This window comes from Homalodisca vitripennis, chromosome 4 (genome assembly GCF_021130785.1).
Source record: "Homalodisca vitripennis isolate AUS2020 chromosome 4, UT_GWSS_2.1, whole genome shotgun sequence".
NCBI lineage: Eukaryota > Metazoa > Arthropoda > Insecta > Hemiptera > Cicadellidae > Homalodisca > Homalodisca vitripennis.
In genome coordinates this window covers 81,100,555-81,121,241 of record NC_060210.1, presented here as the reverse complement: position 1 = coordinate 81,121,241, position 20,687 = coordinate 81,100,555, and the positions used below count along the sequence as shown (strand labels likewise).

At 33.6% G+C, this 20,687-nt stretch overlaps 1 protein-coding gene across 7 annotated transcripts in view; it reads right to left on the bottom strand.

The window, feature by feature from the left end:
* LOC124359619 (transcriptional regulator ATRX-like) overlaps positions 1-20,687 on the bottom strand; it is a 137,009-nt gene that overhangs the window by 90,114 nt on the left and 26,208 nt on the right. For all 7 annotated transcript variants that reach the window (XM_046812517.1, XM_046812513.1, XM_046812520.1 and 4 more), the window contains 3 exons: positions 17,410-17,518; positions 9,257-11,113; positions 29-183 (listed from right to left, as the gene is read on the bottom strand). In XM_046812517.1, coding sequence (XP_046668473.1) covers positions 29-183; positions 9,257-11,113; positions 17,410-17,518 — 2,121 coding nt within the window. The remainder of the gene's footprint in view (positions 1-28; positions 184-9,256; positions 11,114-17,409; positions 17,519-20,687) is intronic.

The window sequence follows — 20,687 nt, the reverse complement described above, 5'->3', positions numbered from 1 at the left end:
AACAATTATATAACATAATATCACTTACATCTCTATTTCAGCTTCACTGTCAAGTTCTTCTTCTCTTTTTTTTGTTTCAGTTTTATTAGGATTTTCACTGACTTCAACTTTATTAATGTTGTCACCAGATTCTTTTTTGGTATTTTTAGAACCAGAAATTTGTTTTGTAACTAATATTCTTGGCTGAAAAATAAAGTAGAATGTATTAACTAATTCACTAAGAACCTATGGTAAGTACAGGAGTTCAAAATGCTGTAATTCAACAAAACGCCATGATAATTAGTATTTTTGGTGCCATTTTTCAACCAACCAACATAAAAACCAAACTTTAAAAAAAAGCTTTTAGTTTTTAAGAGATATGGATAGGTGTAATGAAACTCATATCTTGCTGTTTGAATTAAATGTTTCAATTTGAATTGCTTGTGTTTAGGTTTTATGAATCTGAAATATCCTAGATTTGAACAAATTTACGAATAATTTTTTAACAATTTACCTTATTTCCCCAACAATTTGAACGACCGTGCAGGAATGTACAGACGTGCCTATGAAATACAAATTTATTTTAGGTTTCGGCTACGACATAAGCAGGGGGCAGAACCTTGCATCGATCAGTCCTAGTGTGATTTAGAAACACTGGTAAAAACTATTGGCTGTGGCAGCAAAATTGCGGGTCTCTTTCAGAAGGCTAACAAAAGTTTCAGCGTTCTACTACCAATCAAGGTCCTCTTCCCCACCTCATCCAGCAGTCGTCTCTTGATAAAACATAAACAAAGAACATTGTTTAATTTAGATAATGCTTTGCTGTTCTGTGCTTTAAGGCGATACAGAAGAGTGGCAATACCGTTTTGAGTTTATTTTGAGTTCCACAGTTACCTACTGCTACTGCATTCAAAGATACCAGAATTTTTATATTTGAAAGATTATTCAACGAACAAGAGTAGAGTGGAATATTAATGTGGTTCTTGACACAGGCTTACACTTTACTTTTCAGTTTTAAAGTCACACATTTTAACATTAAAATAATGTTAATAACATCAGAAATGAAACGAAATACACTAGTATTCAAGCTGAATTGAGACACGTGAAATTGGCTACAGACGCCAAAAGTGCCGTGTCCTGCACCACTACACACGCTCATGGCAGGTTTGGCACTAGACATTGAAATCGGCCTTTCTGTTTGAAAGCACCAATGCTCAGCCATTGTTTACAACTCCACAAAGCCCAGACACAAGCAGTCTGGGTTTTGTGAACGATAGAGCGCGGAAAGCTGAGTTCTAGGGGGATGAACTGACCTCAGTTTGGGTGAACCCAAATGAACTGGAAAAGTACCTCCCCAGGGATGACACTCAGTTGCCAATCAAGACCAATGGGGAATCCGAATCCAACGATTGGTTGGGCTTGGATAAACGCTAGTTAAGCATTCGGCAAGAGGTGGCCCTGCTTTTGACTGAACCCCAGGATCTACACTAGTGCTCCGATCGTGCACTCAGCACCGGACAGTAGTAGTAGTGCCAGGTTGGCTATGACCAGTCTCGACTGGCCTGTCCAGAATCGTACCACATACTGCTTTTGCATGATTGAGGGTCTCCCAATTCCACAGTGTGAGGCGACCTTTGCCTAAGGGATGCATGGCAGTGCATCACAAACTGAGCCCTTGGGGGTTGGGCACCCTCTCAAGCATAAATAGCCTTATCTAGTCATGCGGGGCTCTGAGTGAGTGAACCTTTTATTTCTTCGGTACTCGTGGGACCTATTATTGATCTTGAAATCAAGAACCCAACAGAAAGGCAACAATAGGCAGTTGCATCTGGCAGTTTAGCTTTGGATGTCTCTGCCTGTTCATCATGCTCAACTAACATGGACTAAGATTCAGCAGTTGGTGGTGTTGATGTAGAGGTCAAGCGGACCAGCTGAGGACGCAAGGTAATGCTACTGATCATAGGAATCTAGTTCTTGAGATAAATCTGCGGCACATTAAAGCTGCTTCAGCTGTGTTCTAATACAGGAACCTTGGATTTATAAGAGTAAAATATCAAGGCTTTCCATGGCAGGGGTCAAATTGTTAGCACTCATGTTAATAATGCCAGATCTTATATTGTTGTAAACAACTATGTGAACAGCATTCCTGTTCTAGAATTGTTTTCCAGGGATATCTCCACAGTCTGGCTGATTGGGGCTGGTGCTGGATGAACCCTGTTGATTACATCAACATATCCCCTGTATGATGATGGGGATTCCACATCCTCGACAGAGACGGAATCTTCAGGGCTCTATTTTCAGGAGAGCAAAATTTGGGAGACCTACCACAAGGCTCTTGCACTGTACAACTGCAAGGTCCGTACGGTTAATAGATTAGCCTGGAAGAAACTCTGCACTGACATTGACAGTGTGTGGGGTTGTGCAAGGCTTCAGCAAAAAATCCCATCTCGCCGCTTAGTGGTCTCAGGGACGATCAAGGTATACATATTATTGAACAAGAGGAGTTTTAAGCCATGGTAGAACACACTTCCGGATTTATGTAAATTAAATTCACAGCTTAATCACAGTTTTAGTCATGTGAGGACCCTGTGATGCTAAAACAAAACTGTATAAACTTACAACTTTGACATTTTGGACCACCTGTATACAAGAAATAAAATAAATTTAAACCTTTCAAAAATGATCAGTGAATAGTGAGACCTTTAAAATAAGGTACATTTATATTTTAAAATCTTTAAAAAATTATCCCCCAAAGTGCTATTTTGGGTGTTAAAAACTATTTTCCCAACTTCTTTGGGGTCAAAATATGGGGTTTTTCGAACAAAGAAGGTAAGTTTCTCGATTCGGCCGCTATGCATCACGGATGGTTGGTCTGGCTCAACTGTATATGTTATGCCAAAGTAATTAACGTAGCTAATTGTTAATTACACACATACATGGGTTTTTATTCGGGCAGATAATATGCTATTAGTTTTGATTATGGTTGGGTGTCTGCATAGTTGTACGGTACCGCTTATTTGGTTTGAGCTTGAATTTAGGTACTTTCTCGAGGAATGTTTTTCACCAGAAGTGTGGGGTGGCGCCTTTGCCACCATTGAAGCCCCCAATTCTGGCCAGGTGCATTTCTTATCAGTACTTTTCCATGCTCAGATCACTTTACATACTTTGGTATGGAAAATACCAACCATAAATGCTACCCCCGCACTTCTGGCGAAAATAAGAAAAAGACTGTTCTTCAATTTAAGCTTGGATCACGTAATTCTATCCTTCATGTGAAGTCAAAGTCATTATTTTCCTAGGAATATTATTCATTTAGCTAAATCACTTAGGTATTATGTAAAATGACTGGTTAAAGTCATTCATTTATCATTTTGACTACTGAATTTGGTCATTATGCACAATAACCAGACATTATACAAAATGACTGATGAATCAAAATGGCTATAACAAATACATATGACAGAAGTAATTAATCCTCTTTTATTCACAGCTAAAGTTTCACATTAAAGAAAGCTCCATGGAATATTTTTACCAAATGCACATATCTCTCCATTTCTTCTAATTTCAATCTGCATATAAAAAAAACATAGTAAAAAGCAAGGTTGTACAGTTTTATTGTTCTAGGTCACCCATATTAAATTTGTATTATCAGGCTGGCTTAGATTGTCAGTTATTTATCTAATATAATAAGTAACATGTGTTGAATATATCTTTAACCCTCTGAGTAGCGGTACTTTCTTCTCCAAGTGGCAGGACATTTTTACTGATTTTGTATGTTCGCAAAAGAAAATTTATATAAAATGCAGTAAATTATATAAGTATGACATATTATATATCAAATTAAACTACATAACACTCAGAATACAATGGTAATAATTTGAAACACTTACCACTTTGAAAAACTAATGGGTTGAATTCCAAAACAAAAAATTAAAATTTTTTGTTTTTATGTTAGGCTGAGTAAATGTAACTGAATTTAATTTTTTAACACAATTCCAAAATAGCCATTTTGTTTAAAATTTAATTCAGAACAAAAATGTATAAATCTCTGTTGATATCATTTCAGAACCATTGACACAAATAATCAACAAATGTTTAAATGAAGGGATTTTTCCTGATAGATTAAAGTATTCTCAAGTTACTCCAGTTTTTAAAAAGGGCTCGAAGTTAGATTTAAATAATTATCGACCTATTTCAGTTCTAAGCAATTTCTCAAAGATATTTGAAAAGATTATTCACTCTAGATTAGTTGATTACTTTGAAAAAAACAAACTCTTTTACGATAAACAATTTGGGTTCAGAAAAAACATGAATACTCAATCAGCTTTGACAGAATTTACAAACAGCATATTACATGGTCTGGACGGGTCACGGAATACAGCCGGTATTTTCTGTGATCTGTCTAAGGCGTTTGATTGTGTAGATCATTTGGTCTTACTGTTAAAGCTACATGACTATGGCATTGGTGGAAATTGTTTGTCCCTTCTAAAGTCTTACCTAACAAAAAGGAAACAAAGAACAGTTATTCAAGAGAACTACAATAAAGTGTATTCAAATTGGAAAAGTAATAGTGTGGGAGTGCCACAAGGTTCTATCTTGGGTCCTCTTTTCTTTTTAATTTTTATAAACGATCTTCCTAGATCTATTACCAAAGATTTAATATTATTTGCTGATGACACAACAGCTATTATCAAAAGCTCTACTAGTGAAGAACTAATAATCACTCTTTCAGAAGTGATGGATGATTTGGATTCTTGGTTTCATTCCAATGGTTTAAAACTTAATATAGATAAAACCCAAGTAATAAAATTTGGTATTAGAAATAATAAAAATGGCAATTTTAACTTCCCAAATTTAGTTGACTCACATAAATTCTTGGGAATTAAAATTGATAGTAATTTTAAATGGAAAGCTCATCTAAATGACCTTCTGTCAAAACTAAGATCCATTTCTTTTATATTTTTACACTTAAGAGAAAATGTTTCATTTGACGTTCTAAAATCTGTCTACCATGGTTATGTGGAATCAATTCTTAGTTATGGGATTGTGTTATGGGGTCTAGCTCCTGGCATTAAAGCAGTTTTCAGATTACAAAAAAGAATTATCCGAATAATGACAAATTCTCATTTTCGAGCACCTTGCAAATCATTGTTTAGAAATAAAAAAATATTAACTTTAACCAGTTTGTACATATATGAGTTGTTGGTTTATATCCATTTAAGCAAAGACCAACTAATAGAAGATCTAAGATTTCAACATAATTATAACACTCGAAATAACGCTAATTTTAGAATACCCCTCCATCGCTCAACATTCTATGAAAAAAGCCCTTTGTATTCGGGGTTGATATTGTAGAATAACCTACCCTTAACGTTTAAGTCAATGACCATAGGAAAATTTAAAAATGAATTAAAGACTGTTCTTATTGACAAAGCTATATATGAAATAGATGAACTACAGCTAAACCTCCTTAGTTAATTCTAAATAAAAATCAAGTGTTTGTTATTTTTCTGACTAAATTTTATTGTAATATAATAAAATTACTATAAGGCTTTAGTATGTATTGTATATTATGACAATGTACCAGTTCACTATTGTAAAAAACATGTAAAGAACGTTTTGTACAAATAAATATCTATGTCTAAATATCTATGTCTATGTATCATTCCTTAAGAAAAAAAACACTAATTGCTGATCAAAACTTTCATGTAGACATGTTTTTTACTGCATTTTAGTCAGTATCAGAGCTAACCTCATTCCTTCTCTTTCTTCCTGGTTTAAGAGGCCTCCAGTAATGGAAAGTAAGGGAAACACTCCCAATGAACCCCACAATAACAAGCTGGACACCAGAAGTGAATTTTGCCCATTTTTTGGTGTGTACACACGCTGCACAAAGACTTTTACTACGGCCTGGTAAAAGAGCAATCCGGTGAGGAACATCTCCATTTGCTCCAGGAGGTAGTACAGTAGGTTGATGAACTGGTTGTAAGGGTTCCACTAGTGCCAGTATATTATCTAAATACTATATCAAATTAAAGTGTGGTACCTGTTCTTTCTAACCATACCTAATATACAAGGTGTTTGAAAAGTTTGGGTACGGCTTAATATTTTACAAACCATAGCAGATAACATCTATAAACTTTGCACAGTGTCATATGGCTATGTAAACTATTTTTTCTTGCTATTACCATGACATGCCAACCGTGGGGGGACGGCCCACAGAGAAAACATGAAAATCTTAAATTAAAGCATGGGTCGAGTGATGCCTCATTTGAAAGAGCTCACTTAGTAGAGTTGAATGCCGCAAACCGCATCTCAAAAGGTTTATCCAATCAGAAATGGCGGGTTGTTTTAGGTACACATTGTGAAGTACTACAATTGCTCTTTGTTGGTGAAATAGTTAACTTACCACTTAATTTTTGAATTAATTTTTGAAGTGAAAACTTCTTTAGGCGCGTTGAGCGTTTTGGTAGAGGGTAAAATCCTCGGTTCGCGTCACCGACACGCTAAAGTGATTTCCATGGAAACGTTAATAATCTTTGGAAAATTTGTTTATTCTATTTTAGTCACTTTGTGCTATTTATGATATATTAAACGCCTAATACTAAATCTACGCAATGTAATATGCTAATGATAATAGTATATCTATAGCTATGGAGAGCCAGACTAGCGCACGCGCAGTAGCCTGTGTACACGTATACACTAATACATCGACTATTTCTGACTGTATTATGTGCGCGTTGGACGCTTTTTGGATAAGTATAATTTTGTGAGTCACGTCAACAATACGTTATAGTAGCAGTACATCTGTAATTGTAAATGTGACGCGTTGTACATTAAGTATTAGAGTGTAGAATACATAAGTAAAGTTAAATTGACCACGTGGGAAGTTCAACTTGTGTGTACTGGATTTTGTTTATTTAAGTGAATTTTTAATTTGACTATTATTGTAATTATTTAATTGAAGGATTACTGTTTATTTATTGAATTTAAATTCATTGACTTCAATATAAAAGTGAGTATGAAACATATTAATATTTTTATACAAATAAATGAATAATGAAAACAACGAATATATTTTTAAACATTGATATTAAGCGGAGACTTTAATATTAACTTCGCAGATGACAAAAATTTATCATTAATTGAATTTTTGAATGAAACATTAGGTTTGACTATGTCTAATGATCGAAAAGTCAGTACAACAAAGTATAAAACGACTATCGATGCTGTTTTTATACGATATTTAGATAAATTTCAATCAAACATTTTTATTTCTTATTTCAGTTACCATAAACCTATTGTATCTTTTTTAGAATACAATGAAATGATTGAACGAACAGATAATCTAAGTATTGTCGAAATTAATGATGACAATGATGTAAATAATGAAAATAATGTTCAAACTTGAATTCATTGAAATTCGTGTAAATATAAATACTATGTATAATTAAGATAATTGTATATTAATTATTTTTTCAACCACTTTGTATTTATATTTTGTTCATGATTTGTTTAACCCATCATATGTAACTAATAAATAAAACATAAAAAATTTCATATAATTTTTTTCAACCACTTTGTATTTATATTTTGTTCATGATTTGTTTAACCCATTATATGTAACTAATAAATAAAACATAAAAAATTTCATATAATTTTTGCATATAGTTTTAATTACTCTCAACTTAATAGTTCCGTTTTCACTTCTATCGGCAGTCCCACGACTGCTATTTTTTTTTTTAATTTTTTATAAATACTAATCAGTGAAACCATTGGTTAGTAGAGTGAAACGCCGCCTACCGCATCAGAATACGACGATCCAGTCAGAAATGGCAGCGCATAATGTACTTCACAATGTGTTTACCAGCATAAACCACGTACACTTCAAGAACTAAAGGAAGCAATTCGTGTGGAAGTCGAACAAATTGGCAGGGCAATGTTAGAAAGAGTAGAAGCCAACTTCCGAGAGCGGCTTGTAAAGTGCATCGCTGAAAACGGCCGTCACCTGTCAGATGTTGTTTTCAAACATTAATTTTCTAAAATGGTAAGATCATGTGAATATTATTCTGTAAATAAATGTTTTTTTTTATGCACAGGTAACGACATATTGCTTTTTTGAAAACCGTTCATCCTTTCTGCCTCACCCTGTACTTACTTATGAATAAATTGCAACTAACCTTTTATTTACAATAAATGTTCAAATTGTTCTCCCATTGCAGTTTGCAATCAGAAATGGCACCTCATAATGTACATCACAATGTGTACCTAAAACAACCCGCCATTTCTGATTGGATAAACCTTTTGAGATGCGGTTTTCGGCATTGAACTCTACTAAGTGAGCTCTTTCAAATGAGGTATCACTCGACCCATGCTTTAATTTAAGATTTTCATGTTTTCCTCTGTGGGCCCCCCATGGTTGGCATGTCATGGTAATAGCAAGGAAAAATAGTTTACATAGCCATATAACACTGTGCAAAGTTTATAGATGTTATCTGCTATGGTTTGTAATATATTAAGCCGTACCCAGACTTTTCAAACACCTTGTATAAAGTCGCGGCATAACATCGGAAATACCGGAACAAAAGGGGCTAGCGTTAATAGACGCTAGAGCGTCTCTGCCACTGGCGAACAAGATTTAATAGACGCTGCAGAGTCTTTCACCACTCAGAGGATTAAAAGACTATAATTAAGAATAAATCTTTTGATTAAATTGTAGAAAATTCTTTTTTATTTATTGCAAATTTAATATTTAATAATTTAAAAACAAACACTTCAATAATTATTTTATTTTGTTAGTGACAGATCTTTTGTCTTCAACAGCAAGGATCTGATGATGTTGTCATTAAAAAACGAAAGGCCTTGTACAAAAAATTGATATATTACTCAATGAGTTATATATTATTATGAGTGTTTGTTTTTAAATTATTAAATATTTTTATTTTATACTATCTTGTTTCAGAATTTCAAACATTATACATAAGAAACGGAGTTATGTTTACATTAACCTTATGCAATGCCTATACTTTGACTATAAATAAATAGGTTTGAGGACTTAACTATAAAATTTAATCAGAGAACTAAGCACACATATTTGTAACTTGAGGTAGACAAAAGTGAAAGTGAGGCTGAGTCAAAGATGGGAAAAAACCAATGATAATAATAGGTTTTAACTGCTCAACACGTTACCAGTTGAACAGAAATACACTTATGAAAAACAAATTGCAGTTAAAAGGACAGCCAATATCTTATAAATCAATACCTTATTGGAAATTACCTTTTTGCTACCAATGTCCAAGTCTGAATCATCCAACAGAATGTCATCAGACTCGTCAGAACTAGAATCACTAAGAGAGCTTTTTGTGTCATCTTCTGAACTGGTACATAACATAGATTGCAAAGCTTCATTACATTGAGCATCTTTCTCAATAACTGTTCTGCTTTCATTATCTCCATGAAATATTTCCTCAGTAGAATTATTTTCTCCCCTTTCTGTCACATTTACTGATATGTCATCAATAGTAGAAGAATTTTGAACAAGGTCTTCATTTTTTACATGTTCTGTATTTGTTATTAAAGTGTCCTGAACACTATCACTATCTTTTTTCACCATCTTTTCAACATCATCTTCTGAACTGGATTCATCACTTAACAAACCAACCCATTTTTTACTCTGACTATTATTATCATCATTCAAAAAATGTTCACCAGTTGTTTGGTTATTGACACCCATACTGCCAATCTCGATTGTTTTACACGAGTCTATATTCTCTGGAGTATTATCTAAGTCATTACAGTCTTTGGAACTTTCTTTACCCATCTTCACATCATTCTCAGGTTCTCTATCATTTGAACTTGATATTGGTTGACTTCTAGGCAAGTCATCTTCTGCAAGTTTAGGAGGAGTTTCATTATTTGACAATCCTGTTTCGTTTGTAATTGAATCATTTACACTTTCTGGTTTATTTTCTTTATTATCTAGTTCCTCTTCAATTAAATGTGTTTCGTTCTCTGGGGCTTTTAACCCTGACAAAACTTTCCAGGGGTTTAGTTGATCTTCCAATCCGTGTTCTACCATTCTATAATTTGTGTGGATGCCATTTAAAAGTTTCTTAACACTATTTGCTATAGCTAAAACATCATTATATGAGGTCAAGTTTTCTTCATTAAGTTTCTTTTCCTTAAATTTATTTGCCTTAACAGAAATTAATGTACTGAGATTTGAAAGATCATTAACAGTGCTATTAAGCCAATCCATTGCTAATTTAATTTTTTCATCATTATTTTCTGTGTTAGAATCATTTTTTACACCAGGATTATAATTTAATTCTTTCACAGGGCTTAGTTGATCATCCAATTCTTCTATACCTGACAATGGTTCAGCCTCAACAGTACTAGTAGTATCTGTACTCAAAATATTTTCACTGTATGCTAATGATGAATCAAATTCATTCTCCTTTTTACTTCCAAAATCTTCTGTAACAGCAGTTTTTGGAGATTTTTTTATGTTATGATTAGTTTTATCTTTATCAACTACATCAACATGGGGACTGGTGTTCTCTATCACTAATGCCTCACTCAATAATGCAAAAGATTTATCTTCACATAATTGTTCATCATTTTTGGACTCAATTTCAGTTTCTTCTGATGGTGTTTTATTTAAATTTTCCTCCTTCTTTTTAAATTTTTTGAGATCTTGTACTAAATCATCACTTGATATGCCTTGTCTTTTATTATTAACATTATTTTCATCTTGTTGTTCCGGCGATTGAAAATTTGAAGAATCTGGTGTTAAATTCTTCTCAGTAAGTTCTTTCAAGTGAGGTTGTGAGACAGTGATGTCAGGATCTAATTCAGGTATGGTTTTTAATATTTCTTCATTAGGCAAAATGTTAATTAGGTAACTCTCATCTTCTAAAAGTGTTGAATCACTACTTTCATCTTCTTCAATACGATTTTTCTCAACTACTGAATCATTTTCTGGCTTCTTATTTTTATCTCCATTCTCACCAGGTGCTGACTTGCCATTTGAAATTACTGAACTATTAACATCAAATTTGGGCTTTTTTGGAGGGATAGGAACTGAATCACTACCATCACTTTCATAATTTCGTTTTTTCGGCGAAACATCATCCTGAAACAAATCAATATTTACTTTTAGACAATTATTTAAAAGAAATAACATTTTAATCTTCCTGCAATATTGATATATATATATTATATAGTCTTCTTTAAACAAATAAGTATATTGTGTTATAAATATTAGGAATATAAATATTGCATAAATGATAATAGAGAAGAACACTGATGCTTAGTAAAGAGTACATCCACGTGGATTAGACATACATGACTCTCTGTTATTTTGTTTTTAAATGAGTTTTTAATAAGAGTTATTTAGTAAATTATTGTTAATTTTGCTTGGTGTAAATATATATTTTACTTTCAAAGTTAACTTAATGCAAATTTCAAGTATAAACCTTTAAATTAGTTTTTAATTATTGCCTCGTGAAGTAAAGTGAGGTTATTGAGCAGGCAGACGAATCGCTCGTCTGAACACGTGAGTGTACACAGCTGGTTATGACATTTACCACCACATCGTTTGTGTATCAACAACTGCCTTCTGCCGAGCCGTCTGCTGCAATAACTAACAAGACTGTGTGCACCCATGCTTGAAGTGCAGGTGACACGCAAGCCATCGAAGACAAGCTAAACTTAATTCTTTCTAAGATAACTCACATTGAGTCAGGCAGTGCAACTTTGAAATATATTAATGTAACACAATTGGATAGTAGAGTTTAAGGATGATACAAGGGCTATTCAGAAAGTAAGGAACATTTCAACGTGACGCTGCCGGGCACGCACCAATCATATATTGGTGTGCTCGTGCTCGCCACCTCAGTCAGCGTCCAGCCATGACAACGGGAACATCTCCGCACTGTCCGTTTTTTTATATATTCAAATCTGAAATGTGTGCTGCAATAAAAAATTCCACCAGTTGTGAAGTGCAGAAAGAAATCCAAGCATTTTATGACTAACGATGTGGTCGCCAAAGTTGACGAAAAGATTCGAGGAAACCACCTTTTTACAATAACTAAGCTTTCTCTATGTTTCACAGACTTAATTGTTTGAAAGTGCCCAGGAAAATATGACTGATTTGGTGATAGCAGTTAATCATGTCTTAGAGTTCAGAGTGGAACCGACAATGATTGATGCTGTGTATTGTCTTGCTACCATTCCAGAATCGTTAAGTTCTGTTGCAGGTTCGATATGGAACAAGTGTGGTACATCACGAAAAAGGGATTCTCTGCTTCAAACCTGGATTTCTCAGGTGATCAAGCCACATACGTCAATGACAAGAAAAACCAGGATCCTGTGAATGGACACTCGAAAACTCAATGAGGAGCTGCAGTATAAGTTTATATGAATTACTGCTACCGGAAAAATCTTTCTTCGAAAACCCAATAGAGATCATCCTGTGATGATCAAGGACCATTCGAACTTGCAACGCCTGAGATCAGAACCTAGAAATGGACAAGGGTTGAAAGGACCTCACGTGCTTCGCACCTCGCTGACCGATGCCAACATCTCGCACTCCATTCAGTCTGACAGATAAGCAGCTAACTGTCATCTTCAAGTTTGTATTGTTTTATATCTATTTAGTATTTATATTATTTATTTTTTCTGTGTCTCCTTGCTTTAAATGTATTATTCAACCGTTTATTGATAGTTTATGCTTACGGTTATTTATTCCAGTTCCTCATTTTATGTTATTTAATATTATTCTGGTTATATATATTATTCCTATTTATTAGTTTAATTATATATTGTTAATATTTAGACTAAGTTTATCTTGTATGTATTTAACTAGGTTAGCATGAATGGTTTATAACATTAATATTTATGATCAAAACCTAAAGTGATTGAGGACTAAAACATTACCTTTTAACTTGGGAGCCATAAGTAATAACTATAAAATTATTGTGTTTATAGAGACCTGGCTAAACAGATCAATAAATAACTCTGAACTGTTTGATGATACCTACAATATTTATAAAAAGGATAGGGGAGGTTTAAAAACTGTGAGTAGTAGTGTTTTGCTAGCCACAAAAAACAATATTAAATCCTACCAACTTTATGATTTGAGTACTAAAGGAGAAAATATCTGGGTAAGAATTGGTTTTTCAATTATTTGGAGGTTTATATTTTCTTCCTAATTCACCATTGTTTTCTTATAAATTGTTTTTTGGAAAACTGGAACAAAATAAATTTAATAATGCAAAGATATTAATTATAGGATATTTTTATTTACCAGTAACAGGTAACATTTACATTCACTAATGGTGGAGAAATTTGCAGATGATTGTAATTCTTTATTCAAATGTATAATATTAAATTAAAAAATAAAGTATAAAACTGATCTGGAAGATCACTAGACATAGTTTTGACTGACATTTCTGTTTTAAATGTTTCACATGATGATCCTACAGTAAAGTTAGACGTCATCATCCTGCTTCAGAATCTGTTTTTGAATGTGTCATTAATAAAGTTAATAAGTCATATCATTTTTAAAAAGGTGCCTATCTAAGAATTCACTGAATTGTCTTGATTAGAAATCGGTTTTAAACATCTCTGATTTTAATGACAGTATTAATAGTTTTATGATTTATTGTATTCTAAGATTAATTTACATATACCTTTAGTTAAGCCAAAAACTAAGTACCTTCATTGGTTTTTGTATAGTACAATACATATTATTAAAAGCATGAAATGTATATGTAAGCGATATAAAACATTATAATATGAATATTTATTGGAAGGATTCAAGACAATCAGGGCAGAGTCAAAACAGTGTATTAGAGTAGATTACCCAAACTACACTTCTTATCTTAAAGAAGGTATTGTGAACAATCCTGTTTCATTTTGGTCTGTGGAGATGAGGTTGACAGGAAGCAGGACTACAACCATGACAGTGGACGGGTAGAAGGTGGAGGGCAGCACTGCAATAGCAGAGGCCTTCGCTCAATATTCCTTATCAGTGTACAACACCTCCAATCTAAAATGTAACCAGTTGATGAGTGGTGTGCTCAGTTTGCCTGTTCACTCAGGCATTGGCTGCATCACACTCAACGAACTTTTCAATTCTTTTTAAAAAGTCTAAACATTTATTTGATCCAAATGGTATACCCTCCTATATTTTTAAAGAATATTTTGCGTATTTAGTTAAACCTTTAAAGCATTTATTTAATATTTCAATTAAATCATATTGCTTTCCTGATCCCAGGAAAGTTACAAAAGTAGTTTCCATATTTAAAAAGCCTGAAAAATTAAAAACAAAGACTTTTTGCTATTTTATCAACATCTGTTAAGTTATTGGAGTCAATTTTATATGGTAGAATTTTTCTACACATATGTAACGAATTTTAACAGCCCGTTGCAGCATGGGTTTTTCTGGTAAGTCCATAAATAAACACTAACCATTAATTTTTCATGGATTATTATACTTCAGTTTTGGATAAAAGAGGACAGGTGGACATGGTTTACACAGATTTTGCTAAAGCATTCAACAAACAATTATCTATAATTATTTAAAAACTATGAATTTTCAAATGACAGTTGAATTTTCAATTATTTTTGACTATTCAAGTTTTTTAATCAGTTCAGTCTGATTTAAAAGATTTGGGTGTATTATTTGATAGTACTTTGTCATTTTCTATTCATGTTTTTGAGATTTGCAAAACCACTTACAAAACGTAGGAGTTTTAATGTAGATCTTGTATGTTTTTTACAAAAATTTCAACTTTTAAGTTATATGTTTCTTTAGTAAGACTGAAAATTGAGTTTGAATTTATGATTTGGCATCCATTACATTGTTATTTAATTAAAATTAAGTTCTTAAATAATTCTATTTTACAGTTTTTGGAGTTTATATTTTGCCCGTACCATACACTAAATTATTGACTTTGTTTGAATTTGAGAGCCTGCATTAGCGTCACTGTATAGGACATCTAGTTTTCCTAAAAAAGAACTGGTAAGTGGAGTGGTTGACAGTAGCAAGTTACTTGCCCACTTGAACTTTAATGTTCCCTGTCCTCATTTAGAGCCCGAGCATTGTCCTGTCCTCACTTACTCCCATCAATGTGATGATGCGACCGTCAACTTTGACCTTTTTGCAGCAGCCATAAGATACTATTTTATCTCTCTTAAATTGTAATCATGCACTATATTTATTATTTAAGGTATAGAATGTTGTATTTTGTCTGATTTGGTGTGTAAACTATATTAGTGCAGTCTATCTAATTTTATTAACATGAATTGCATGAAGCGTGGTGTCAATTATTTCTGACATTTTCACTTATCGCTACTGTAATGTATTTAATCATATTAATTTAAAAATAGGAAAAAAAAACTCTAAGAAATCATTCTATATTTTTGAATGTTTACAAAAAACAGATTAACAAAAATATAAAAACAATGAATTAAATAAAACGTATTACAATTGAGATGTAACAACGGTGCTCAGCAAAATTCCATGATTGGACATGCTACATCAAGGAAGTAATACTTGTCTACGTAGAAATGTACTTTGATGCAACATTTTAAATATAATATAGAAATCTTGATGCATTTACATTTTTGTACATTGAATTGTCTTTCATATCAGTGTTTAAACAATATAAGTCTACACACCAATTTGCCCTAAAATGATGTGTTGGAATAATTAAGCTACATGAGTTATATGTGACATGTTAAAATCCACTATAGATATACTGAGCAATTACAAATTGATTTACTCTATTATTTTCCCATCATGGTTACTCGTAAACCAATGTAAAGATATACATCGTACGGACAGACAGACAGACTGACAGGCAGAAATAACATTTTCCAGCCCTTCGGATGATAGGGTAACCTTCACTAACCCCCAGCCAACGACTACAAATATTGTTGGTTCAAAAATATCAAATAATGTAGATAAAGATGGAAACAATCTAAAGATAATAACACAAGTTCAAGACCAATAAAGGAACTATGCCTGTCTTAATACAAGCATTGAAGTGGTGATACCAAATGAAGCCCAACACTGGAGCTCACTTGTATCTGTTGTGAATTGAGTTCTAGTGGCTCTTCAGCAGAACAGATTAATATCATGTAGTCAGAATATTAAAGAGTATAATATATTGTATTAATATCCAAAATATCATAAAAACAAAATAACAGTTGTAACAGTCCCTGTTTGCTCAGTCTAGGGATGGGGGAGGAGTGCATTGTTTCCACACAATAACAAAATCATAGATATCTGTAAACAGGATTTTCAGAGGGTCCCACCTTAGTAGTTTCAGGTGGGAGGATGGTGTCAGAACAAGGATAAGGTCCGTTACTGAATGAGGTTCTAAATGAATAAAATTTTAACCAACCAAAGTAAAAGTGGACTACTTAAAATATAGAATTAAGATAAATAAATGTGTCTAAGAAGATTAAACTCATTTAATACAAATGTGTTTTAGGAATATCTGAGTGAGTATTGTTGTTTTGACTTAAAAATTAATAATTAAGTATAAACAATTTACACTGGCTAGTTAATGGGAGTTAAACAACATTTGAGGAAAACACTAAAATATTCAACACCTTGACCGGCCATAATATTTCTGGTATTTACCCATAAAAATAAATCATACAATATTTTACTGGACATAAACACACTTACTGGATACAGACATATATAAAATAGAAAATAAAATGAGGTAGAGCACAGGTGATTTCAATTTCCTTGATGCCCAGTTAGACAGACTAGCCTTACTAGTTACTGGAGTTTCAAGGTTATCCACAAATTGGTTTGAATAACAACAGAATTGCTACTTATCGGTATGTAGGTCACATCAAGAGCTATTACAGTGCAAAGTTAGACAGACTAGCCTTACTAGTTACTGGAGTTTCAAGGTTATCCACAAATTGGTTTGAATAACAACAGAATTGCTATTTATCGGTATGTAGGTCACATCAAGAGCTATTACAGTGCAAAGTTAAGGCAGCAGCCTTCGGAATCGTTCACTATCAGTGGAACCCAGCATTAGATAAGCATCCATTCAGATGTTCCAGGTACGTAAGGGTCATGCACTCAGACATACTTAGAGGCACACAAACAACTCCGTACAAATCCCTCATTGAGGTTTACTTCCAACTCTCAAGCATACATTTATAGGAGGAGAAAATGGGGTTAAGCATAGTGATCCATGACAGCGAGTAACCGAGTCTAACAGGAAAGTCAAAGTTAATTGTTGTTTGGCCAGCTGGAGCTGCAGCTTGTTTCATAACCAGCTGATAAGGAGTGTCAAAATTAAATGTTCACAATACCCATGACTACCGTAAACACAGTACATTTATAAGTTTATCAATACATGCACGGTAAAAATTACTGTAACTTCTTATTACCAGCTTTATAAAAAACTTCTTATGTTTTTCTTCATCAGCTTTAGATTTAGCTTCTGACATCTTTTTTAATTTTTCCTTGCGTTCAGTTAGTTTCAGCCTTTTCTTTTCCCTGAAAAAAATAAAATAAGAATGTAATAATACAGAACACAAACAGTTAAATCATTATATGATATACCTTTTAAACTTTATATGTATAATACAACTAAGTTATAGCACCATTATTCTTTGCTTGTTCAATCACTTATAGTAGTTTATGTTTGTTGTTAATATCCACCTTAAACAACTACAGGATGTAACAAAATTGTAAGATAATATAAAAATGTAGGATAACTTGTTTTTTTTTTAATAAACAGTTTAATTTAAAAAAGGGAAGCTAGCAAGGTTTAGGAATAGAACAAAATGAAAGCCTACTTACTCTTATATAAACATCAAACGTAACACACAACAATTTAGTCTTGGAATTTCACTTTCATTGACATGTATGGTCATTTCTGGCTAAGATAGCTGATGCAATATGCCATTACAAGGTTCTAATGAGTCATATATGCCACTATGGTCAACTACTTTCATTCTTTTTGTAATGTAATTTGCAGCTCATCAAAGACCCTGGTTGGTTTGAACAGGTGCTCAATGAGGTTTAGGTTTAAGCTGAAGGTAGGCTCCAACAGTAATATGTTGAAAGTAACAGGATCGTTCAAATATTTGCAACTTTTTATTGAAACAGTAAAATTACGTTTTCAGAACGGTAATCAAATGTTTTCCTCAGGTGGAAAACTAACTCAACATATATATATATATATATATATATATATATATATATATATATATATATTACACACTACTGTACATTATAGTAAACAAATCACATCAATGTGTTATAATATGAATAATCCGAAATCACAACATGTTAAACAACAACAACATGTTCATGTTGTGATTTCGGATGCATTGATTTATGTGCACCCTCTGTTCTGTTTAGTGTTTCTTTGGCTTCTCAGTACATGTTTTGTTATTGCCTACCAAAGTGACTCAGTTCCATCTGATAGTTGACTCAGTGGTTGATCCACTAACTTAGTGTGAACACGCACTACAGCGGCCGCGGCCACGGCCACGACCGCGACCAGCGACCAGTGTCAGCGACCAACACGGCGGCTGGCCGCGCGGCCAGTAGTTCTCCTTGTCTGCTCTGGCCGCTGTGTCCCAGTTGCGTTAATGGACGTCGAAGAGATAGCCGTAACAGTGCATGTGTACAGGCACTACATTAAACGTAGAAGAAGGAGGTATTGGATACACCTATGCTGCAATCAAGGCCTACAAGAGGACAGTTTTTTTACATTCTTTTATGAGTTACGGCTATATGAAGAGAAATTTTTCAACTATACAAGAATGTCTGTTGCTAGTTTTGATCAGCTACTCAACAAGATTGCAGATAGTATAAGGGGAACAGACACATCAATGCGGCCATGCATAGGAGTTGAAGAAAAACTACTGGTTACATTAAGGTATGTTTATTTATATTAATTAATACAAATTAATGATTATGTAATAAAACAAATGACAAAACCAAGAGATAATCATTATACAAAAACTATGTAGTAAATCCAAACTGAAGTGTGATTGTTTATTCAGTTGCATCGAAACATGTGAATATTGGAGACTCAGCACTGTTTATGTCACCTCCACTGTATTCACTAGATGCTCCAGATGATAATGGGGTTGAAGTGTGTTGGCGGGAAGGATATCCATATGGGGTTGTGGAGTAGCCTGGAGCGAATTGAGCGTTACTGCCCGAGTGAGACGGGTACTGGTAATTTTGATTTTGTGCGTACCCTGTATATGAAGTTCTTCCTGCTGGAGTTACCTGATTTTGTTCCAGAACTGCCATAAGCTGACGTTTAACAGATAGTTTTAAGTGTTCAGGAACTCTTTTTAAATCTGAAACTAGAGACATGAGGAACAACCTGTCCTCATCAGATGTCAGTTCAATTTCACGGTTACGCCGTTCCTCAGCCGAATCTTTGAGTATTTTTACCAATTGTTGTCCCACTTCGTCTTTAGGTTTACGTTTTTTTGCTAAAACCCGCGTTTCATACGGCCCGGTTGGATCTGGGTTCGCGGCAGGGGCTTCAATGTCTAAATGTAAAAGATCTGTATTATCCGGATCCTGACGATCAACATTTGAATGTGTGTTTGTGGGGGGATTGTTGGTGTTTAAAAATGTAAGTGTATTATAAAACACGTAAGGTGTTTTCCTCTCAGCAGCCGAACCACTTTTTACTCCACTCAGCCTCCGCTTCTCTCTGGCGTATGAATCTTTGATGTTCTTCCACTTCTTCTGAAGGGTCATACCTGTAATAAAACAATTTGGTTGTTTCTTTTCAATCTTATAAGAAGGGTAATAAGTAAATAACACAAGTGCAGTAGATCCTCGATTAACCGGGGATTACAGGCTTGTAGTAATCTCGGATAATGAGAATCTCGGTTAATAGAAACATTATAGTTGAAACTAATAGACGGAGTAGTAAATGTAATAAACATTTAAATTTCTGGAATTAAGAATTTACTGGGTACTAGAATTGATAAAGTGGTTTGATGTTTTAAATTCACATACAATAAAATAAATCACATTAGTTGAAAGAATTTTCAAAATTGAAACAATAAAACTTTTAAACTATACGGTTCAAAATTGAAAGTAGCAGCCCAACGTTAAGGGAGCTCCCCTCCCCTCTATACTCTGTCGCTACTCAAGGCCAACTGTTGGCGGCTCTCGGTGCAACAGAAGTCTCGGTCGAAAGAAGCTCGATTAATCAAAGTTCACTGAATAATGAAAAAAATGTGTTTAATACCTCTTTAAAAAACGCGTTTTACAAAATCAGCAAAAAATATTTTTCTTAGAAAATTGCTTAAAAATAAATTTTTAAATTATAAAAAAACACTTCGATTTTTCCAATTTTGTAAATTAACCATTTAGAAGTGGGGGCCAAAGCAGCTGGTGCTTTCAATTTAATCCATTGCGAAATTTGAAATTAAAAATTACCAAGCAGAGATCAACACGTAGGTGTTCAATATTTTTTATTGCCACATTTTGTAGCATTGATTTTTACATAAAATAACTGTATATGTATTTTTTTCAAGGTATCTCGCCACTGGAAATTCATTTGTGGACTTGCACCATTCCTATCGACTTGGTGCTACTACCATAAAAGAGATTGTTGCAAGAGTTTGCTCAGCGTTATGGAATGTTCTCAAAAATGAATGCCTACCCGAACCTTCCAAAG